The sequence below is a fragment of the Ptychodera flava genome, unplaced genomic scaffold, assembly GCF_041260155.1.
Source record: "Ptychodera flava strain L36383 unplaced genomic scaffold, AS_Pfla_20210202 Scaffold_28__1_contigs__length_4768798_pilon, whole genome shotgun sequence".
Taxonomy (NCBI): Eukaryota; Metazoa; Hemichordata; class Enteropneusta; family Ptychoderidae; genus Ptychodera; species Ptychodera flava.
The window spans coordinates 85754-108548 of record NW_027248350.1 but is presented as its reverse complement, the minus strand read 5'-3'; the positions used below and the strand labels follow the sequence as shown (position 1 = coordinate 108548).

Sequence of the window (22795 nt, the reverse complement as noted above, 5' to 3'; positions counted from 1 at the left end):
ACCACCAAATTTTGGTACTATTTATAGTATCTTGTTTTCTAACAGCAAGTTTGGAGAGTATTCATCTTTGGAGCTGTTAATTTCTCAACAAAATTAAACTCCCATTTTTCTGCTGACTAACAAGAGATGCCATTTAATTAACTTACACTATATTTTTTTAATTACCGTACATACCGGTACGCTACACTACAAAATACCGAGATATTTTTATAATTATTATTCTCACTATTATTATATTCATCTTGTTTTATCAGAAATATTGTCACTTTTTAATTAATTTTTACGGAGCTATTCTATAGAAGAAATGTGAACACATACTCTTCACTGCAAGACCTACATACATGTAACATTTTTAAGAGACATTTTGAGAGAAAGGTTTTGTCTGTGTCAGATTTTTTTTTCATTGATTGTCTTGTAACAGTGTCCTGTTTTGTTATTGTATGTTTTTTTGTGCTTGTAATGTTTTCAAGGGCTCTTGGCATGGAAAGATTAGTGTGAGTTAACAAAGTCGTCACTGCAGTTCAGTAAAAATTGCAATTTTAATATTTCCCTGTAGAATTAACACTGGGACGGCAGCCATTTTTAATTTCATGCGTTGGTAAGTACATGTACATTTACTGGGTAATTTCTTTCTCTGATGAAAAATTATGCACAATGATCGATGATTTTTATTACTCGTTTCAAAAGAGAATGTTTTAAAGTTTCCAAACAGAAAGTCCAAGCAAAAGTTGAAGTCTTTCATCTTAAGGAGCATGCTACCTTAATGGGACAAAGTCAACCATTTTTCATGAATTTTGTTTGATGCAAGATACTCTCTTATATTGTTTGACATGTTGAAAAATACTAAATGAATGGGTGACCATGCATATATTCGACCCTGGTTTTAGACAAATTAAATGAAACCATTGCGGAAATTAATTAATGGTCATGACCATTAATTCATTTTTGCGATGGTTTCATGTATCGTGTATAAATTAACCACAGTGAAAAGTGACACAAGCTTATTGACACCATACACCACATGCATACTGAATCTTTTTGAGCATCAAATTATTTACATTGTACCTTCCCCTGAGGTAAGTTGTCCAAGAGACAAGTTGTCATGTTGATAAATTTTCAGCCTTTCTTTTTTTGCAACCAAATACTCGATAAGAATCGTGTTTCATGGGATCCATTCAGCTGTGAATGTCCGATACCCAAGTGTTGTAAATATCTATGTCTGTCAATTCAGTCTGCAAAGCCCTTGGGAGATATACTGTCACACGGTACAATGGCCTTGCATTTATCACCTTGCCATCGCTGTATCTTGGAAAGCGATAACAATTACATAGCGTTCTGGAAGTGCATTCAGAGAAATATTAACAGAAAATTTCTTAATATAAAAGGACCCTCTCTGTCGATATTGTTTTCATTATTTGAAAAAATTTGTATTTGCATGACATAATGCAACATGCTTGATTTAAAATAAACTGACAAGATTAAACAGAAATTTTTTAAAGTTCTTACTTTCACCCTCTTGCCCTGGTGTTTTTTTTTTGCATAATTCTCAGTAACCTACGTACAATTTTACTACCTAACTGAGTCGTAAAAGTCTCAGGCGGTCAACATTACTTTCAATATGGCAGATTTCTACAGGTAAAAACACAGAGGATTATGTAGTTAGAAGTTTTAGGTTGTGAAAAGATTTGACGTGTATTGACGAGTTTTAGTTTCACGATCAAACAAAATGTTTTGAATTTGTGTTATAAGTATTTATAAGATCACTATCTGTGTGATAAATTACCTTTTTACCCACAATGCATTTGGATATTAAATATCACGTAGTTTGATGGGACAAATTCTATTTTAGGTTAAACAGCACCATCATGGGTTGTGCACTGTGGCCATCCTTTGGCGGTTGATAATTAACACAGTGCTGGGAACCGGCAGCAGACATGGCTGGCTAATGTGCAGCATCTCGGAAGCTGTTATCCAATGGGGTGGCTGAATCTTACCGTTACATTTGAATAATACAAATTGACACCCTAAGTTGCTGTGCAAAGTGACAATCGACCAATCTGATATAACTTCCGAGCAGGCTGCACATCAGCAGGACATGGTTAGCCAAGTTTCATTCATTACGACTAATCTGACGGCTTCACTGTGCTCAGTGCTTAGGGCAATTCGGGATCAGATACTGTGTAGCAAACCATATGAGTAAAAATTGTTATCGGGTTTGTTAATTATGAAGCTAAGACTCAGTAAGAGTGGAGTCTTTATCCTACACCTTGAGGCTTAGACCTTTGTACATGTTGGTATGGGATGAAACGCCCTCATGTTTGTGCAATAGTTTGCCATATCATGACAAGGAGGCACAAACACAGACTCAATATATATATATATATATATATATATATATATATATATATTATATATATATATATATATATATATATATATATATATATATATATATATATATATATATATATATAATATATATATATATATATATATATATATATATATATATATATATATATATATATATATATATATATATATATATATATATATATATATACCGTATGTATCATGTGTAAATATCAATGGTTAATTTAAGGCGGAGGTCATTGAACGTCTTTGATAAGTACTTTTTCATTCTGTCTGCTTTCTGTTGTTGTTATTTACAATCTGTCTTCAAAATTAGGGGAAATCAACTATAGATTTTTTTGCATGCAAACACAAACAATTAATTTGCATACACAGAGACAACAAGTTCCATGTATATTTTGTGGCATTCTTTATTACACCCAAGCTGTCAACATTGTTTATATATATATATATATATATATATATATATATATATTATATATATATATATATATATATATATATATATATATATATATATATATATATATATATAATATATATATATATTATATATATATATATATATATAAACACACCAGTACGGTATATGACACATGTAAGTTGTACACAAACTGGTACATGTACATACCGGTACACTGGCATATTCCGTTATTTTATTTTTTTTAACATTAATAATTATCACAAAGGTACTTCAGGGAATTAGTTTCCTTGTACACTATGCACTTAGGCCAACAGCTCTCTGTGGGGCAATCAATTATCAAGCCAATCAGAATCTAATTTAAATTGTAGTCACACACACATATATAAATAATTCACATTTCTGTCTCTCGGGCGAGTGACAATTCATTACTGCTAATGACATCCTGTCCAATATTGTAAATGAAATTCTGTTTTGAAAAAAAAAACAGATGTGGAAATTTTGATGAGTAAAGATCTCCGCAATTAAGTAATTGTATGTTTACTTTCAATATGTGATGTACTTAAATTTGCAGACTATTTTTCAGGACAGCAGTTGTGCTGATGTGTAAAAGGGGAAATTTTTTGAAACTGCAGAAGCTAAAGATATCATGTGTGGTGCTGCAGAAATTATTGCAACTTGCTGTTTAGATGGCTGGGACATTTTTTAAATTTACTTGAATTGCTGAAAATGTAACTGAAATTCTAGCATTTATTGGTGACTGAAGTTGAAGTTTGGCAAAAACTGGCAGCCACCATGAAAATCACCCTCCACAGCAGTGTACTGTATGCTCAGGTAGTATGCACCTCAAAAGTCTGACTTAAACTTTTGCTCAAATTTTCCTTAACCATTCACTTTCAAAATCAAAAATAAACATCAGTGGCAAGTTTTGACCAAGAAACAAATTACCCACAAAATTTACCGATTTTTAAATTCAAAATGGCCGCCACCATTGTGTTAACTGTAGAGAGAAAATAAATGTTTACTTTCCAAAAATTCTAAGAATGAACCCGCACAAGTGGTTGATCAGAAGAAAATTAAAAAGTTTGAGATTCAAAATATTTGTCTCCGAGGCGCATTCTACAGTACCTTAATAGTATCTTCATGTAATGGTACTTTGTGAATATGCCTTTGATCTTACATGTACATCTATCTTATCCTTTATCTGTGAGCATGTACATTTGACATACTGGTACAGTGTTGTAAGACCTGCTTAGGAGCTGTTTGATGATGGGTCTCAGTCTTTGACAAGGTAGTACTGGAAATCACTTATTATTGTTGCAATTAAACTTTCAGCCATTTGAAAGTAAAATTGCAATGTCCCATCCGTCTAATGGGCAAGCTGTCGTGCTCTCTGTAGCACCAAGAGTTAGGCTCAGTAATAAAGTGTAGCTGTGCAGTAATAAATGTTAAGGTAGAACACGCCTCGGGGACAGATGGTCGTACTCTCAAATTTCTACAATTCTTTTCTGATCTACCACTTGTGGGGGCTCATTTTAAAGCTCTTGGAGAAAGAAAGACTTTCACTGTCTTAGTTTTTCAAAAATCCAAAATTTTATTTTCCCCCCATATAGTCAACACTGGAATGGCGGCCATTTTGAATTTCAAATATTGTGAAATGTTAGGTAATTTGTTTTGCTAGTTCCAAACTTTGCACGGTGACCCCGGTTTTTTATTGTTTATTTTGTAAGAGAATGGTTAAAAGTTTCATTCAGTAGAGTTTGAGCAAAAGTTTAAGTCTTTCACTTTCGAGTAGCATACTACCTTAAGGAATCCTAACTATCAGAAATCATTTCAAGGGCCACTTACAAGTATGAATTAACATACCAATCGTGAAGTCATTCAGCACTGAAATTAATGAGCTGAAACTGAATAACTCTGCAATTTACCCGAGTTTTGGGTCACACAGTCTGAGCTGTGATGAGGGCATTCCAGGGACCGACATTTTGAGTTCACAGTTTGCCATTAATCAGAATCTTGGGACATGCGTGTTGTTATGTAGGTCATTTACCCCACACTCATCATGACCTGAGTTCAATTAGTCTAGAACATTCTCAAGGTCACTGCCCTTGATGACCTAACAACCTTGAATTCAATTAGTCATGTTTGGAATGTTCTGGAAAGTTGATTAGTTGTGTAAGGGAGATAATTTTAGAACAGTAATTAGCATGTCAATAAAAGTTCTAGATTGTTCTTATATGCCTTTATAAAAGGGACGTGCTCAGCTTCCAGTCAGACTTTGGGATCGTGTCTCTTGTGTGTTACTAAACTCCAGCAGTAGTCATTCTCAAGACTTTTCAAGACCTTCACTGCCAACGCTGGATTTATACTGTGGACTTTGTGCAGCTTCAAGCCTGCAAGCCAAAGGACTGTTCATTCATCCGACTGACTGTTACAACTCTGAGACTGGAGCTTTGCCGTCCCAGCTGAGATAAGTAGTCTGTACACTTTTAAAGCTTGTACTCTATCCCTGACTTAGCAATTAGTTTTATTTTTGTAATAAATTTCTGTTTAAACGTTATTTGCTAAGTTCACCCTTTTGTTCGTTTTCTCTGCACGTAACAAATTGGGGGCTCGTCCGGGAGACGAATATTTTGAGCCGTTTGACAACATTTTGACAGCCTTTTCAAAACTACTGTATACTGTGAACTCAGCGAAATTAATCATGGCGGAATTTAAACCAGACGAATTTATGGATGACCTTGATCAGGACACATTTAATTCCCTCAGAAAGACAACCTCATAACACTGGCCAATTTCCTTAAAGTAGAAGTCAAAAGATCTATGCGCAAGAGGAAATACAGTACCGTATTGCCAAACATCTAGTTGATTTAGGCCAATTTGAGGAATCCACCCTGAAAGATTATGAGCCCGAGTCTACCTCTGAACTCAGAAAATTAGAATTAGAAATGCAGACAAATTTGGAGATCAAGAAACTAGAATTACAAATGAGAGAGAAAGAATTACATGAAGAAAAGGAAGAAAGAAGAAAGAAAAATTACAAATGAAAGAAAAAGAATTACAAATGGAAAAAGAGAGACAGGCATTAGAAAAGGAAAAAATACAGATGCAGTTAGCAATGGAAGAAAGACAGAAAGAAAAGAATTGCGATTAGAAGAACAGCGATTACAGGTAGAAATAAAACGTTTAGAGCTTGGACAGTCAGGAAAATTCTTCCCTTCAGACAAGTTTGACATCACTAAGCATTTCAGGTTAGTTCCCCCTTTCCAAGAAAAGGATGTTGATAAATATTTCCTTCATTTTGAGAAAATTGCTCAGAGCCTGAATTGGCCTAAGGAGTCCTGGTCTATGCTTTTGCAGAGTGCTTTGGTGGGTAAAGCCAGAGAAATTTACATTCAGTTGTCAGTAGAGCAGGCTTCAGATTATGATTCTGTGAAGGAATTAATTCTCAAGGGCTATGAGTTGGTGCCTGAAGCTTACCGTCAGAAATTTAGGGATTGTGAGAAGGTGAAGGATCAAACTTATGTTGAATTTGCTCGAACAAAAGAACAACTGTTTGACCGTTGGTGCTCTTCTGAAAAGGTCAGTCAGAATTATGACAAATTACGACAGCTTGTTTTGATTGAGGAATTTAAAAGGTGCATCCGGAGTGACATCAAGACGTTTATCAATGAACAAAAGGCAGATACATTGGAGGTCGCTGCACGTTTGGCCGATGATTATTCATTGACCCACAAATCTTCATTTCTCAGCAAACCATCCCAGTCCTTTTCATACAGAAACCATGCAGGTAAATTTAACTCGTCCTTTTCATCCAAGAATTTTTCAAAGGACAGTAGGAAATCAAATGACAACAGTTCACAAAATTCAAGTAACACTTCCACATCATCAGATCCCAAGTCTCAATCTCCTTCTGACAAACAGTTCGGTACACTTTCTTGTAATTATTGCAAGAAAGACGGCCATTTAATGTCAGATTGTTTCAAATTGAAAAGAAAACGTGAAGGTCAAAGTGGATCTAAGCCCACCGGCTTTATTTCTTCATCAACTCAATTAGAGTCTAATAATGTGTGCAACACATTTTCTGAGGTTAAACCCCTCTTATCCCCAATTAATGAGGTCAAGGTCAATTCTTCTCAAGATAGCATTATGGGTATTTTCGAGCCATTTATTCATAATGGTTTTATATCACTTTCTAGTGATTTCTCTTCTGCTACCCCTGTCAAAATTTTAAGAGATACCGGGGCTTCCCTGTCTCTTTTTGTTGGCAGATACCCTGCCGTTTTCTGAAAAGTCATTTTCAGGTTCTAAAGTTCTTATTAAGGGGTAGATTGTAATGACTACATTCCTGTTCCTCTCCATAATGTCTATTTGTCTTCGGACTTTGTTTCTGGACCTGTGACTTTAGGTATTAGGCCTTTTTTGCCTTTTGAAGGGATTCACCTTCTTCTTGGAAACGACCTTGCTGGGGACAAGGTCATTACTAATCCACTTGTGACTGATAATCCTAGTTTAGATCAGGATCCAGAGCCATTGAACAAGAGATACCCGATTTATTTCCTTCATGTGCCATTACTCGAGCCATGTCAAAGAAAACTTCCGAGAATCAAATACTCTCAAAAATAATGTCACAGATGTTGACTTAAATGACACCTTTCTCAGTCAGGTGTTTGACACGGATCATTCCGTTATCCCTCGTGGATTTGAAACTTCCAGTAAAACTTCTGCTGACCAAAGTCAGACATTTTCTAGATCAAATCTCATTGCAGAACAACACAAAGACCCAGATATTTTGTCTTTGTTTGACAGGGTAGATGATGAAGGTAAAACTTCAGATAGCTCTGTTTCCTATTATACAAATCTGGTATTCTCATGCGTAAATGGAGACCTCCAGATGTTTTGGTTGATGACGATTGGGCTATAAAACATCAAATTGTGGTTCCAAAGCCCTACCATGCTGAAATATTGCGCCTAGCCCATGAAACCCCCTGGGCTGGTCACTTAGGAGTCAGGAAAACTTATCATAAAATTCTCAGTCACTTTTATTGGCCTAATCTCAGGCAGGATGTAGCACATTTCTGTAAAACTTGTCACACATGTCAAATGGTAGGAAAGCCAAATCAGACCATTCCAAAGGCCCCTTTACAGCCAATTCCTGCATTTCAAGAACCATTTAGTAGGATACTAATAGACTGTGTTGGGCCCCTACCAAAAACAAGATCAGGAAATGAGTAATGTTGACAATTATGTGTACATCAACTCGGTTCCCCGAAGCCATACCACTGAGAAATATAAAGACAAAGACTATAGTGAGAGCTTTAGTCAAATTTTTCACTTTATTCGGCCTCCCTAAATGTGTCCAGTCTGATCAAGGCTCCAACTTTATGTCTGGAATTTTTCAACAAGTAATGGATCAGCTACGCATTAAACAGTATAGGTCCTCCGCCTATCATCCAGAAAGTCAGGGTGCTCTTGAGCGATTTCATCAAACTTTGAAAAACATGATTAGGACCTACTGTTTTGACACAGAGAAGCAGTGGGATGAAGGAATTCATTTTTGCTCTTTGCTGTTAGAGAGTCAATTCAGGAGTCTCTTGGTTTTAGCCCATTTGAGCTTGTATTTGGACATACAGTCCGTGGCCACTTAAGCTCGTTAAAGAGAAATTCCTATCAGACGATGATGATTGTCTGAATATTTTGCAATATGTGTCAGATTTTCGTACGAAACTCTCTAAAGCATGTGAATTAGCCAGAGAAAATCTTGAGTCATCTCAGCAGTCAATGAAAACCAAATACGATAAAAACACCTCAAAACGGAAGTTTGAACCAGGTCAAAAAGTTCTTGTTCTGCTTCCGGTTCCTGGCAAACCACTCCATGCTCGTTACTTTGGGCCATATCTAATTGATAAGAAATTGAGTGATTTAAATTTCATCATAATAACACCTGACAGGCGAAAACAAAAACAGCTATGTCACATAAATATGCTTAAGCCATATTTTGATAGGGATAATCCTACTATAACTCAGCCTGTCAGTGCAGTCAGTTCAAACCATTATGAAGATAGTGATACTGAAACTGACTTGAGTGAAAATACTCTAAACTCAAAGCTGGGCTCGGTCAAGCTTCAGAACTCAGAGATCCTGGAGAAGCTGGAGTCTACAAAGTTGGCACACCTCCAGCCAGAACAACAACAACAGCTGAAAGAACCAATCCATGAACATTTGTTCCAAGATGTTCCAACGAGGACAAACATCATCTATCACAACGAAGATGTCTGCGACAGTAATCCAGTGGAACAACATCCAGACGGACTGAATCCTGCGAAAGCGGAATATCTCCAGGAGGAAGCCAAGTATTTGCCGAACAATGACTTTATCGAACTCAATAAAAATAACCGGACTTTGCCATGCATACTTTATGCCAAATTCAGTGCCATTTCAAGTTTTCCAATACCAAATTGCAAGAGGATAGTCATGGGACAGATCATCCTGTTTGCTATTTTCCACACAAATTTAACAAATCCCAGAGAAACTACTCTACCATTGAAAAAGAGTGTTTATCTTTGATATTAGCTTTACAGCATTTTGAAGTTTATGTTACTTCTTCAAATCAGCCAATAGTAGTTTATATTGATCACAACCCTCTTGTTTTTCTGCAGAAATTTAAAGGCAAAAATCAGAGATTGCTAAGATGGAGTTTAATGTTACAGGAGTTTAATCTTGACATTAGACATATCAAAGGCAGAGACAATTTAATTGCAGACTGTCTCTCTCGTATTTACAGTTTATTGTTGTTCACTTTCAAGAAATTTTACTTTAGAGTAAAACAAAGTGTGAGTACTTAAATCCTTTTTCAAGATTACATTTGTAAAAGAAAGATTTTTCTTGAAAAATTTTCTTTTTTTGAAGAGGGGGTGTGTTATGTAGGTCATTTACCCCACACTCATCATGACCTGAGTTCAATTAGTCTAGAACATTCTCAAGGTCACTGCCCTTGATGACCTAACAACCTTGAATTCAATTAGTCATGTTTGGAATGTTCTGGAAAGTTGATTAGTTGTGTAAGGGAGATAATTTTAGAACAGTAATTAGCATGTCAATAAAAGTTCTAGATTGTTCTTATATGCCTTTATAAAAGGGACGTGCTCAGCTTCCAGTCAGACTTTTGGGATCGTGTCTCTTGTGTGTTACTAAACTCCAGCAGTAGTCATTCTCAAGACTTTTCAAGACCTTCACTGCCAACGCTGGATTTATACTGTGGACTTTGTGCAGCTTCAAGCCTGCAAGCCAAAGGACTGTTCATTCATCCGACTGACTGTTACAACTCTGAACGACTGCTGAGACTGGAGCTGGAGCTTTGCCGTCCCAGCTGAGATAAGTAGTCTGTACACTTTTAAAGCTTGTACTCTATCCCTGACTTAGCAATTAGTTTTATTTTTGTAATAAATTCTGTTTAAACGTTATTTGCTGAGTTCACCCTTTTGTTCGTTTTCTCTGCACGTAACAGTGTAATTTGCTGATTGATGTCACGGAAAACGTCTTCATTCAAATTGCGAATGACAACAATAATACAATGTAGCAATAGAATTCTATGATTAATAGCCTTATGTGTCCACTATAACAACTGGGGCCGTAAGTTTTACAGAGTGTCCTGCTTCACTTTAAAGGGACAAAGTCGGCCGTTTTTTCATGAATTTTGTTTGATGAAAGATACTAATTATATTGTTTGACATGTTGAAAGATACTGAATGAATGGGTGACCATGCATATATTCGACCCGGTTTTAGACACGATATATGAAACCATTGTGAAAATGAATTAATGGAAAATTCATTTTCACGATATAGTTTCATGTATCGTGTATAAAACAGGGGTCGAATATATGTATGGTCACCCATTCATTCAGTACCGGTATCTTGGGACGTGCCGGTACATGTAATTGCTGACATGCCAAACAATGTAGGTAGTATCTCGTATCTCATAGTACCGGTATGCTTGTTTTGGATGCAAAGAGATGCAAGGATCAACAAAATTGATAACTCATACCCAGCCCGGTCCATCACCTGCCATTCCACTAAGTCATATAAAAATACGTTTAAAACAACACCATATTTTTTTACCGACTTTGCATTTTTTAAAAAACAATAGTGTAAATCCACTTGGGAGTTTGAGCTAGTCCCCTTACAATCAAGCGAACACAATGCGTGTCACTGGACCTACTTGGCTGGCTGATACTTTGCGTGTCCACAAAACTACATTGCATTGAATCGGCAGAATAATAACCCCTGAAAGCCAACCTCTGGGTGCCCATTATAAATGATGCAATTTCCGCCAACTCAGCAGGACATGGGTCAACACCTGTTGACCTACATTTTGTACATTGAAACAATTTCTCTAATGACAAGGACACACTGGTATTTTCTTTACAAACGCACTAACGACACTGTGAAATTTATGCATTAATTAAACATTTTTATCCGCAGTTCTTTCGGTGAGGGGTTCATGATTATTATAAGCCCTGCAATGGTTTCCTTGCAGTGTATACATATTCCTCATAGTGACAGTTTAAAAGGCAAAGCCAGTTTTATTGCTTTTGTTTGCCCTCTTTTTCTCATAAAAATTACAGTAAATGTGAGGTTGACGATCTCACCAATGAGACGCACAAAAAGCAAAATTTAGCTTAAAATTTGATTATTTAAAACATTTAAACGCTGCCTTACCTACTTACACATTGGATTATGGAAGGATGTAATGCTACCCTTCATCTCAAAACCAGTGTTTTTTCCTTGACACGCCAGCAATTCATGATCTTAAAAGAAAGTTTGTAACCCCATATGTCACTGTGATAATGAAATGTTTCTCTCTCTACGTTAATTACAAGTATGATGCAAAATTTCTATGACCCATTAAAGCTACATGTACCGGTACTTAATCCTAGCACAGAGCAATAAAAGAATAGATCTTTGTAATATCGCTATTCTTCTGTACAGCTACATTTTCCTCTCTATCTAGTTGCTTTATTTATTTATATATTTATTATTCGTTTATTTACTTATTCATTTATTTATAATTTTTTATGCAAGCTATATTTATGAGATTCTACTGAGTTCTAGATAATCACCCAAACATTCCACAAACTAACGCTGTCTTATTTGATACAAAATCAGTTCCACAGGTTCAGTCTACAGACAGACAGACAGACTGATAGACAGACTGACACACACTAGACTGATAGAGTGATGACATCGGCCTCCTGGTGTGCCTCAAGCACACGCAGTACAAAAATCAAGACGACAATATTTTCATCAGACTTTCAATCAATAATACAGTGTAGTCTGCACTGGTAAATGTACTAATGACCATATGTGCACGGTTACCGTTAGTATTGTGGCTCTGCCGATATCTGTATGTTCCTGTGGTGTATTACAGTACTGTAGAGGAAAACAACCATTTCATACCAGGAACTAACAAAGCAAAACCAGTTAAACATTTATATGTGGATATTTACTGTATTACTTCTCATAATAAGGTAGAATGTGTATCAGAAACAAACATTCAGGCACTCAATGTTTTCCAATACTTTTCAGGTCTACCGTTTAGGGAGGGGGCTCATTTCAATGCCTTTAACCCTTTTCCTGCCAAGTCAATATTTCACCATCAGGTCAAGATGGTTAAAATTAATGAAAGACAACATATTCCATATGGTGTATTTTAACACAATACTGTACATTTGAAAGCTGTTGAAAACAAAAATACTGTAAACTTGATTTTGGACTAAAGATGCTAAAACAGACCAAGCCAAGTTGGTGAAACTATGCCATGTTTTGGCTCAATACCGCTCTTTACTGACTTGGCTGATGGGGAAGCGATACTGTCTGGAAGGAAAAGGGTTAATTTGGAGTACATGCAGTTTTGTAAGAAAATTCCTTGAAGTCTTAGTTTTATTAAAATAGAAAATTTTATTGGCTCCGGTAGAGTTAACACAGGGATGGATGCCATTTTGATTTTGAAATTTTGGTAATTGTAAAGTAATTTGTTTCTCTTGTACCAAACTTTGCACGGTGACCCCTGATTTTCATTCTTGAGTTGGCAAGACCATGGTTGAAAGTTTGAGCAAAACTTTACATCTTTCACTCTTTAAGCACATACTACCTTAAAAAGTGGAACAAAGACTTTATATTCCAGGTATAATAACTTTCCCAGACAGGTGCACGTACTGACGGTTAAACCACAGTCCTTCGACCAAGAAGGTAGAAAGGAACCTTATCACCGCTCTGGTTTAAATTTACCTTACGATAAAGTCACTCCCACTGAATTATTACGTCATCACGATACCCTGACACAATCAGCTGACTCAACATCCTGTGGACCGTCCGTCACACGTCGGACACAAACAGTCCCTTGCTCGTTACCTCGTACCTCCATACAAAAAGCATCACTTGACAGTGTGTAATATAATACGAACTGCACACCGTCAGCGGTTTAGATGATTTACCCATGGAGGTAGTAGCAGCTAAGCTGGAGAGACCCAGGTTGTCGCTGTGTCATGTGACAATGAATTAGAGATAAACAGTAGACCATGTGATCCGTAAGTGACATTACGGACAAGGTCAAACCATGGAGGTAGCAGTGCTATCTTCATGGTCAAACTGTGCAGGTTTCATACGACTAATAAAAATCAATTGGGCTCCTACGCATACCATGTTCGCATTTTGAACTGCTAGTTTTTTAAGTACAACTTTGGAAGTTTCGCTTTCGCATTTCAGCATACGAATTTCCAGTGATGCAACAATTCATACGTTTCTCTGAAGGATACAGAGCAGACGGTAGTTTACAACTAACCTTTTTCATTCCGTCTTTCACTGTAAAGACGTACTTAACTTCATTTCCCCGGCTCACGTTTCCATGGTACGTTGTGTTGAATTCGTGACCAGAATCGCTATCGAGCCGTTCAATTCTAGCCGTGTGTGCATCCCCATCTTCGTGCCCGGCTATCAGACCGCGCGATGTTAGGACCGGACAAAACACGGCGATGGACAGGAACAAAACCAAGAACGTACTTGAACGGCCGCCTTTCATGTCACTTGCAATTAGGGTAGCTTGAATTCATCATATAGGACATCTGGTATCCTTTCACACGAACGAAAATGTTAGCGTATTCTCAGACGTTTTTGCCTTTGCGTAGTGTATATACCGCAGCGCAGAACGAACAGAGCATTTTAATCTACTTCCGCAATAACAAAAGAGGCCCCCTAAGTTGGTGTGGTTACTCTTGAAACAGCGCCCTCGGTTGGGAAAGACATACGACCACATAGTCCAGTCAATCTAAGCCAAAAAAGGGGTCAACCTAGGACTAATTGCAACAGAAATTATTTATTCACCATGCATTTAGGAAAGGTCCTAGAAATAACATACTAAAAGTATAATAAAATCTAAGGGGTGCAACAGTGCCTAATTTGCATAAATGTAAAGGGGGCTCACGGGTATAAAATTGTCGCTGATAGATGGTTTCTACTTAAAATATGTGCCTAAACATGATTTTTATACAGTTTTTTTTTGGCTTATTTGCCTCCTTTTTGGTCTAGGCAATGTTGTTGAAAATATTTTGTCGTCATAGAAATATTCCTCATTTGCATAAATCCAATATGGCCGCCAAAACACTTCACTTTTCTTAGTTTTTCTCGAATTAATAACTATTTTTAAGCTACTACTGACAGCAATAGAATAATTTTTTCACATTGTAATATAGACAAGTCCTAGAATAACATACTAAAAGCCTAGTACAATATAGAATTGTAAAGAGTGCCTAATTTGCATAGATGTAAAAAGATTATGGGTACAAACTTAGTGCTGATAGAATGTTTCTGCTAAAAATAATTGGCTAAACATGATATGTTATGCAGGTTTTTGGCTTATTTGCCTTGTTTTTGGTTTAGGTAATGTTGATGGAAATATCTAGTCGTCATAGAAATATTCCTAATTTGCATAAATCCAATATGGCCGCCACAACCTTCACTTTTCTTTGTATTTTTCCCAATTAATAACTATTATTATGCTACTTCTGACAGCAATAGAATTATTTATCCACTGTGTATTTCAGAGAAGTCCTACAATGACATACTAAAAGCCTGGTACAATCTAGAAATGTAAACAATGCCTAATTTGCATATATGTAAAAAGATTATGGTTACAAACTAGGTGCTAATAGAATGTTGCTACTAAAAATATTCGGCTAAACATGATATATGCGGGTTTTGGGCTTATTTGCCTTGTTTTTGGTTCAGGCAATGTTGATTAAAATATTTTGTCGTCATAGAAATATTCCTCATTTGCATAAATCCAATATGGCCGCCACAACACTTCGCTTTTCTTTGTATGTCCCTAATTAATAACTATTTAAGCTACTTCTGACAGCAATAGAATTAATTTTCTTTGTGTATTTTAGAGAGGTCCTAGAATGACATACTAAAAGTCCAATACAATCTAAGAGGTATAACATTACCTAATTTGTATAGATATAAACGAATAATGGGAGCAATACATTCACTGATAAAAGAAATATGCATATTGAATTGAGAAAAATGCGACATTATCTTCAAGTAATGCATTATCTTCAAGTAATGTATGCATTTATCTTAATTTTTGGCTAGGCAATATTTTGAATACATTTTATCGCCCGAGAAATATTCCTAATTTAGCTAAATTAAGTATGGCTGCCACTGCATTTCACTTAAAAATTATATTTAATCTACACAAAAAGTAGTTTTTGTTTCCAATCTGTATTGAATGTATAGAATGACAAACAAAATGACTATTAAGAGGGGAGACAGTGCATAATTTGAATAAATATAAAACTTAGAAAAGGGAACAAAATCGTTGCTGTTAATAGATTTCTTAAAAATATATTCAGCAAATTGATATTTAATTCAAGCAATTTGATTATTTAATGTACTTTTTGTGTTTGTAGGCAATGCATAAAATCATTTAAGATTCCTCATTTTACATAACTGCAATGTGCCCCTCCTACCACTTTACTTTTCCCTTTTTTGACCTATAGTATAAATGACTATATATAATGTTAAAAACAACGGATATCATTAGAACTAAATTTTAGTAGGGTTATGTTACATATCGCAAGTTTAAAGGCCTGTGTTGCCACCAGATTTCCTCATCAGAAAATTTACCCACCAGATTACAATTTCAATGGAAAACAAAAGGCTATTACACCTCAATCATTCTCTTACAGACTAGAACAAAGGCGATCCCAGGGATCTCGAAAAGTGCATTGTGCATTTAATGAAGTTGTGCATAAGACAGCTAATTTACCCAAATGCTAAATGGGTCATAGATGCTATGCAAACCTGGTGCTGATAATCTATTTACGAAAGTAATTTAAGAGATAAGCTGACATTGTAATGACTAGGTAACATCATTTTTTTTGTTTTTAGTTCAGGGAATGTTTCAAATATATCTTGTAGCGATAAAAACAATTCTTATTTGCATTTGTCCAATAAGTCAACCATGTCACTTCCTTTTTCTAATTGGAACATGAATTATTTCTTCACCTTAAATACTTAAAAGGTCCAAGAAAGTATATTCAAAGTCTAATACAATCTACATTGTGCAGAGGGCTAATTTTAAAAGATTTTATAGGAATGCCTACACTGTATTAAATGTAATAATTGAAACTTGAAATGTACAATATTGTAAAGAGAGATTGGAAGTTTTTACTAACATTGCTAAATATATTTTACCTAATTTTGAGCGATTCCTCATGTGCATAAATCCTATATGATGACCATTAAAATAATTTTCTTTAATTTTTCAAATTGACGTCAACTTATTTTAATTAATTATGTTATCAGTAAAATGAGAAGTTACATTAAGAGACTTTACTTGTTTAAGTTATTTAATACTTTAAATTCTTCCTATCGAAAGATGTCCATTTTATAACTTGAATGAACATTTTGCTCAGTACAAAGAAATTGACATGGTTATTTATTTTCTGTGTATTTTAACTCATTGTAATGATTATATACTAATAGGGCCTACAGAATGAAAAGCCCTGTAAAAATAAACAATGATTGATTCGTATAGTTCATTTCAATTATCTAGAGAATTTGCATAATGTCAATAACATTGGGAACTTACTGGAAGATTTGGATTTTCTTAATGCATACCAAAATGCTTGGCCAAATAACCAACACTTTGTACTAAGCGAGGCTGAAGAAAATTTGTGTTTCAGCTCTAACAATTTCTTCTATTTTCACCCTTACCAGTATTACTAATATAGATAAAGTGTTGGTAAAATGTAATTAAAGACCAGGTTATGTGGTCACTGGTAAATCAGATATACTTTTGACTGTGTGCAACTTGCCTGTTAATGCCACGTACAGAAATTTATGATAATAATGATAAATAAATTATAATGATCATGATGATATAGAGGTACAATTGTTATACTATACTGCCAATTATCATGAAATATGGATAAGGAAAGCTGTTCCTTTATCAGCTGAAAGACATTAATCAAAGGACACTGCATTTCTCAAAATTTTGAAACTTCTTGAAGACAACAATTGAAAATTAATATAAAGTCATATAATGGACTGAAGAGAGATTTCCTGTTTAATCTTACAGTACACAGCCATAGCATTTGAGGAAAAACTGAAAAAAAATCTGTTGACTGAATCATGATAATCTAAATCACTGGTAAAGGCAAATCTAGATACTTTTCATAATGTGACATGGTCTAGCTGCTCTTTCAAATTTTCATGACCGTGAAACAAGAAAACCAAAATGTGAAGGGATTTGCATCACAGAAGCTGCCGTTAACGAGTTTATCAATTAGGATATCAAATTTTGACATCAAATTATCATAAAGTTGGTTATCCTGTATTTTGAACCTTATGGAAGTCTCACCTCAGATTGGCCAGACTCTCAATTCCTTGAGTGATCGATCTTATTGGTAATAATACAAAAGTCTAATAATCTGCAAATTGGAAGTCCATTACATAACAGCCCCATGAGTGATACTTGCACATCTAAGATCTGATATGATACGCAGTACAATTATATCATCCTATGCTTCACATCTTTTCATTGAGTTGCCCTTCCCCATACTTATGGGTTCTACCATGAACTGCAGCAGCATGAATAACCCCAGAGAAAGCAAAATCTAGACTTTCTGTTGTTAACGAAAGGATTCTGGCAGTAAACAAATGAACCACCTAGAGGAAGATGTAACAGAGAGGAAGAGAAAGAAATTTGATATGATAATGACCATCATAATAATTGCCATCACCACAACCATCATGGTGATTCAAATGATGTTCGTATTTATACTAATAACAGTTCAATAATGAGAAAGATGATTCACAGGCACAACTGTTAAGTGTGGTGAACCATTTATTAGTAACTGAATATTTCCATCGTCATTGAAGATAGTGACCAAAAGCATAAAATATTCCTTCAAAAATTTTACTGCAATCGAACATGTTGTAGGAGAAAATGACTGAAAATGACAATTGATGTCAAAAACTTGAACACGTCCAATGATTTTTTATGAATAACCTTATCGTCGTAAAAGAAAGAAGAATATCCAAAGAAAGAATTCTGATTCCTTTTATTTAAACAGTAATGCTCTGAAACTCTTCTCTTTATTCATTGCATTTCTGAATAACCAGAAAATGTCAATGGAAGCTATTGTAGGCTTATTGTATTCAGAAGACCGTTTGTGTCAATTATGCAAATTAGGCCTTTTGTATTAAAATAATTAGCATGCAAATTAGGTCAACCTCATTTGTTTTAGGTAATTCTTGCAAAACCTTAACAATTTCATAGAGAAAAAAAAAATTAATATGAGCTTAAACATTCATTTTGTCTGAAATAGTGGAAAAACTGCGAATATATGCAAATTACTTAATTTGCATAATCTTTATTGTTCAAGACATTTAGAAAATAACTTGTTGAACCTTACTAAATTGTGTTGCAATGAAAAAAGTCACTTGAATTCAGTTTACATGCCCAAAATGTGAGTATAGCAGTCATTTTAAAGGCGATATATAGCTAATTTGAATATATGCAAATTTAACCAATTTGCACCCCTTATATTTTCCTATACTTTTAATATGTCATTAGTGAGACCTTTCTAAAGGTCATGGTGAAGAAATAATTTCTGTTGCAATTAGTCCTAGGTTAAACCCTAAATTGACTGGACTAACAGGCCATACTCGAGGTGGCAGTCCCATTCTGCTGCTGAGAACAATAATTCGTGGTGTACCGCTAACGTGTGATTTTGCAGATATTGCCTTACCGTGTGAGAGACAGAGAATGTCAAGTTTGACGACTCAAAAAAAGTCGAAAAGTGCCGACAAATAAAGGGAGCCGTCATGATTTACGGCACGGGGGGATTGGAGGAATTTCAGGGAAATTCAGAAATTCGAGTAACCCCTGCCAATCATAATAAATTATAATAATAATATTTCATTGCTTGCTAGTAAATATATGATTTACATCACATTTGTGGCAACAAAAGTGTGATACAAAAAAAAGGTTCATTTTTTTCTCCAATAAAGATAAAGTAATACAACTAGGTATTTCTTTGTTTATATAAAGTAAAAATATAATCTGCAAGTTGTTTATTAAAAGATCGATCCTGTTTTGTTAGTAGAGAAATAAGCTGATTGTCAGTTGTATCGTGTGGGAAATTGAATTTACTGAAAAAAGTTCTTTCTTTGGATTTTGTATTTCTGATAAACTAATAAAAAGTGGTTTCATCTTCAATACTGTTGGTATTACACTGATTGCAGTGTCTTTCAGTAATTGGGGTTTTAGGAACAGTGTGTCTCCCTTTTTCAATTGCTAGATCATGATTGCTAATCGAAGTTTGGTGAGTAATTTTCTTTTCTCACCTTGTAACTGTGTTAAGTAGAGTTCTTATCTAAAATTATGTTTTATTTTGGCATGCATTCTAAGTTTACTATTTTCATCAGTGATAAATTTGAGTGACCCCTACCTCTTTAACACAGAAGTTTTGACCAACCGCCGGCCCCCTCCCACAAAGTAGAAAACTTAAATATTGTAACATTTAAACATGTATTTGTGAAATTTACAAAAATACAGCAATGATGCACACTTTTCCAATCCTGGTTTACCCTGCCAGGGCATAATCGTTTATGTCATTGTATTCAATTTCGTTTACTAAATTTGTGTAATTGCAGCACGTCGTAGCAGGTTTTCTCTGCAGTGCACCGTTTTCGTATTAGCGCCCTCAGTCTACTCTCATGGGACATTTCCCTAATCATGCATCCGTTTGACTGGCTTTCCGCACAGTCTCTTGGTGGGCTATTCAGCTCTGGGACTATTCGCCCCATAGACGAGTGTTCAGAAGCGAGAAACACTCTCGCTTCTGTACACTCGTCTATGGGGCAAATAGTCCCAGAGCTGAATAGCCCACCAAGGGACTGCGGTTTTCCGTGCCCGTTTTAGTCGTATCTTTTATCTCCAATTAATATGTCCGTCCGCCAAAAGACACTTTGTAAGACTTGCCAATTCCCACTGAACAGGCACATTGGCCCATCTGGTAAAAAGCAGATGAACAAGACGATTTTCTGTTCGACCTGGCAGGGGATCTGTTCGTATTCCCGCCAAGACGCACTGGGTGACGTCACAGCAAGCATGGTCGCCTCCACAATATCTCTCCTCAACCAGCGCTAGCCACGGGCTCTGCAACAGATAGGGGGAGAACCATTGGATTTCTGGGGGGGGGGGGTATGGAGGAAGAGGGTATGGGAGCAAATTTTTTTTTCCTGTCAGAGTGACAGCAATTTTTTTTTCTACTGTCAGACCTGCATTAATTTTTTTTTTTCCAAATGGAGTAGCAGTGCAAATTTTTTTTTTATTGGTCATCAAGTTGTAATGTGTTGTATATAAGGGAGCCGTCATTATTGACGGCCTGAAACTCCGAAATTTCGAGTGACCCTCCCCCCTTCACCAACCATGATGAATTTAAGTAACCTCCCTCTCTAACTCTGAAATTTTGACCATTCCCCACTTAGAAAAGTTAAATACCAATACATGTAATTACAGCAACAGTAAAGACCTTTCAAATCTTGATGTACCCTGCTAGACTATCATAAGTTATCTCATGATGGTTCAAAAAAGGTGAACACATCAAAATGAAATTCAAAGTCACAATAAAATAAAAATATAAAAGATCACGCAGTATCTAACCATATAGTATATTAGTGGTGCGGCATAGCAAATCCATTGTGCATTTTGTGATAAAAGCACCAAACTTGGCTCAGATGTGTCTTAATATGTGCTGAACAATTTCAGATACCGAGCCACTGAAAATCTACCGAAGCGTTGCTATGGCAACCAATTTTTTCAAAATGGCTGCCAGACAGGTATTTCTCACTAGTAAATGTCAACTGCAGAAGTTGTTGGGTAACTTTAGGTTGTATATTTTCAATAAGAAACTCTTAAAAGAGTTATTTGAAAATTCTTTTAAATTTTCTTCACCACCTGACTTGTTAAACGGGTAAATACAGACAAAAAACACAATTCTTATACATAAAATGCACGGTATTAGATCCTATAAAAGGATGACGCTATGTCAGCAGTCAAGAAATATTAGGCCGTGGGCTAGAGGGGTCTACTTGTACCCCAGGGGATAACAAACCTGTCTTTGTCTTTGGCCTTGGGATCCCTAGAATACGAAATAGAATTTTGACAGAAAAAATATAGGGATGCAATAACTGTTATGGTCGACTTTTGAACGGTACCGCAAAATAACCATTTTGCTACCCACGTGCATTTTTCTTGTAGTACTTGTAAGTCATCTGCTAAGTTTTTTTGAACATAACCTGACTTGTTGGATATCATTAGAATGGAAATTTATTCCTCTTTAAAATGACATGTGTAATATGCAATATCTTCGATAGATTTATATGAAATGGGACAAAACTTACCCAATACCCCAAAAATCTGAAATTCTACCTATTTTTTACGTTGGCATAACACAAAAGGCAATGCTTTGTAAGACATCAGTTTATTGCTACAGGGACATGTCAAAATGTAAAATAGACATTTGTTAGGAAAAATATTGGGATGCTATAGGTCTACCGGTCATACTTTGAAGGGTACCGCAGAATTACAGTATTGCCAACTCGCATGCGTTTTTGTTAAACCTGTCTTCTTGTAATTAATCTGCTGAGCTTATTTTTTACATAACCTAGCTTGTCGGCTTACATTGGAGAGGGATTTTATTCTTCTTTTAGATGACATATTTTAATATGTAATATCTTTCATAGCTTTTATAAAATATGACCAAAACTTACCCTATACCCCAAACTTTATATTGCAAAATTACTGTCACTGCTTATCTCAAATTCTACCAATTTTTACCTAAACATATTACAAAGGGCAATTCTCTGTAAGCTTATGCAATCTGTTTTATTTGCTACGGAGACATATGAAAATATGAAAGAGACTTTTAACAGAAAAAATATTGGAAAAGGGAACTGTAAAGTCAAAGTATTGCGAATCGCATCTTTTTTGTTAAACGTAAAATTCTACCACTTTTTAACCTAGACATATAATAAAGGGTAATGCCTTGTAGAAAATCTGTTTTATTTGCTACAAGGCCAAGTCACAAATATGAAATAGACTTTTAACTGAAAAAATACTGGGACGCAATAGATGTCACAGTCATGTGTTGAAGGGTACCGCAAAATCATGATTTTGAGACCCACGAACATTTTTGTTAAACCTGTCTTTGTTTAAGTCATATGCCGAGCCTAACTTATACATAACATGGTTGTGGTGGGGTATCATTAGTAAAACGATTTATTTTTGTTAAGGTGACCTTTTGTAACATGCAAATATCCTTTACAGTTTTCATGAAATAGGACCAAGACTTACCTAATACCCAAAACATTACATTTCAAGTTGCGGCTTATCTCACATTCTACCATTTGTTTTTCCTCCACACAATAC

General features: G+C 35.4%; 1 protein-coding gene across 1 annotated transcript in view; it reads right to left on the bottom strand.

Moving 5' to 3' along the window:
* The window catches only part of LOC139126941 (SID1 transmembrane family member 1-like), a 52559-nt gene extending 38526 nt beyond the window's left edge, over window positions 1–14033 (bottom strand). The window contains exon 1 of the mRNA XM_070692861.1: window positions 13637–14033. Coding sequence (XP_070548962.1) covers window positions 13637–13873 — 237 coding nt within the window. The 5' untranslated portion in view covers window positions 13874–14033. The remainder of the gene's footprint in view (window positions 1–13636) is intronic.
* Between the last annotated feature and the right edge of the window lie 8762 nt (window positions 14034–22795).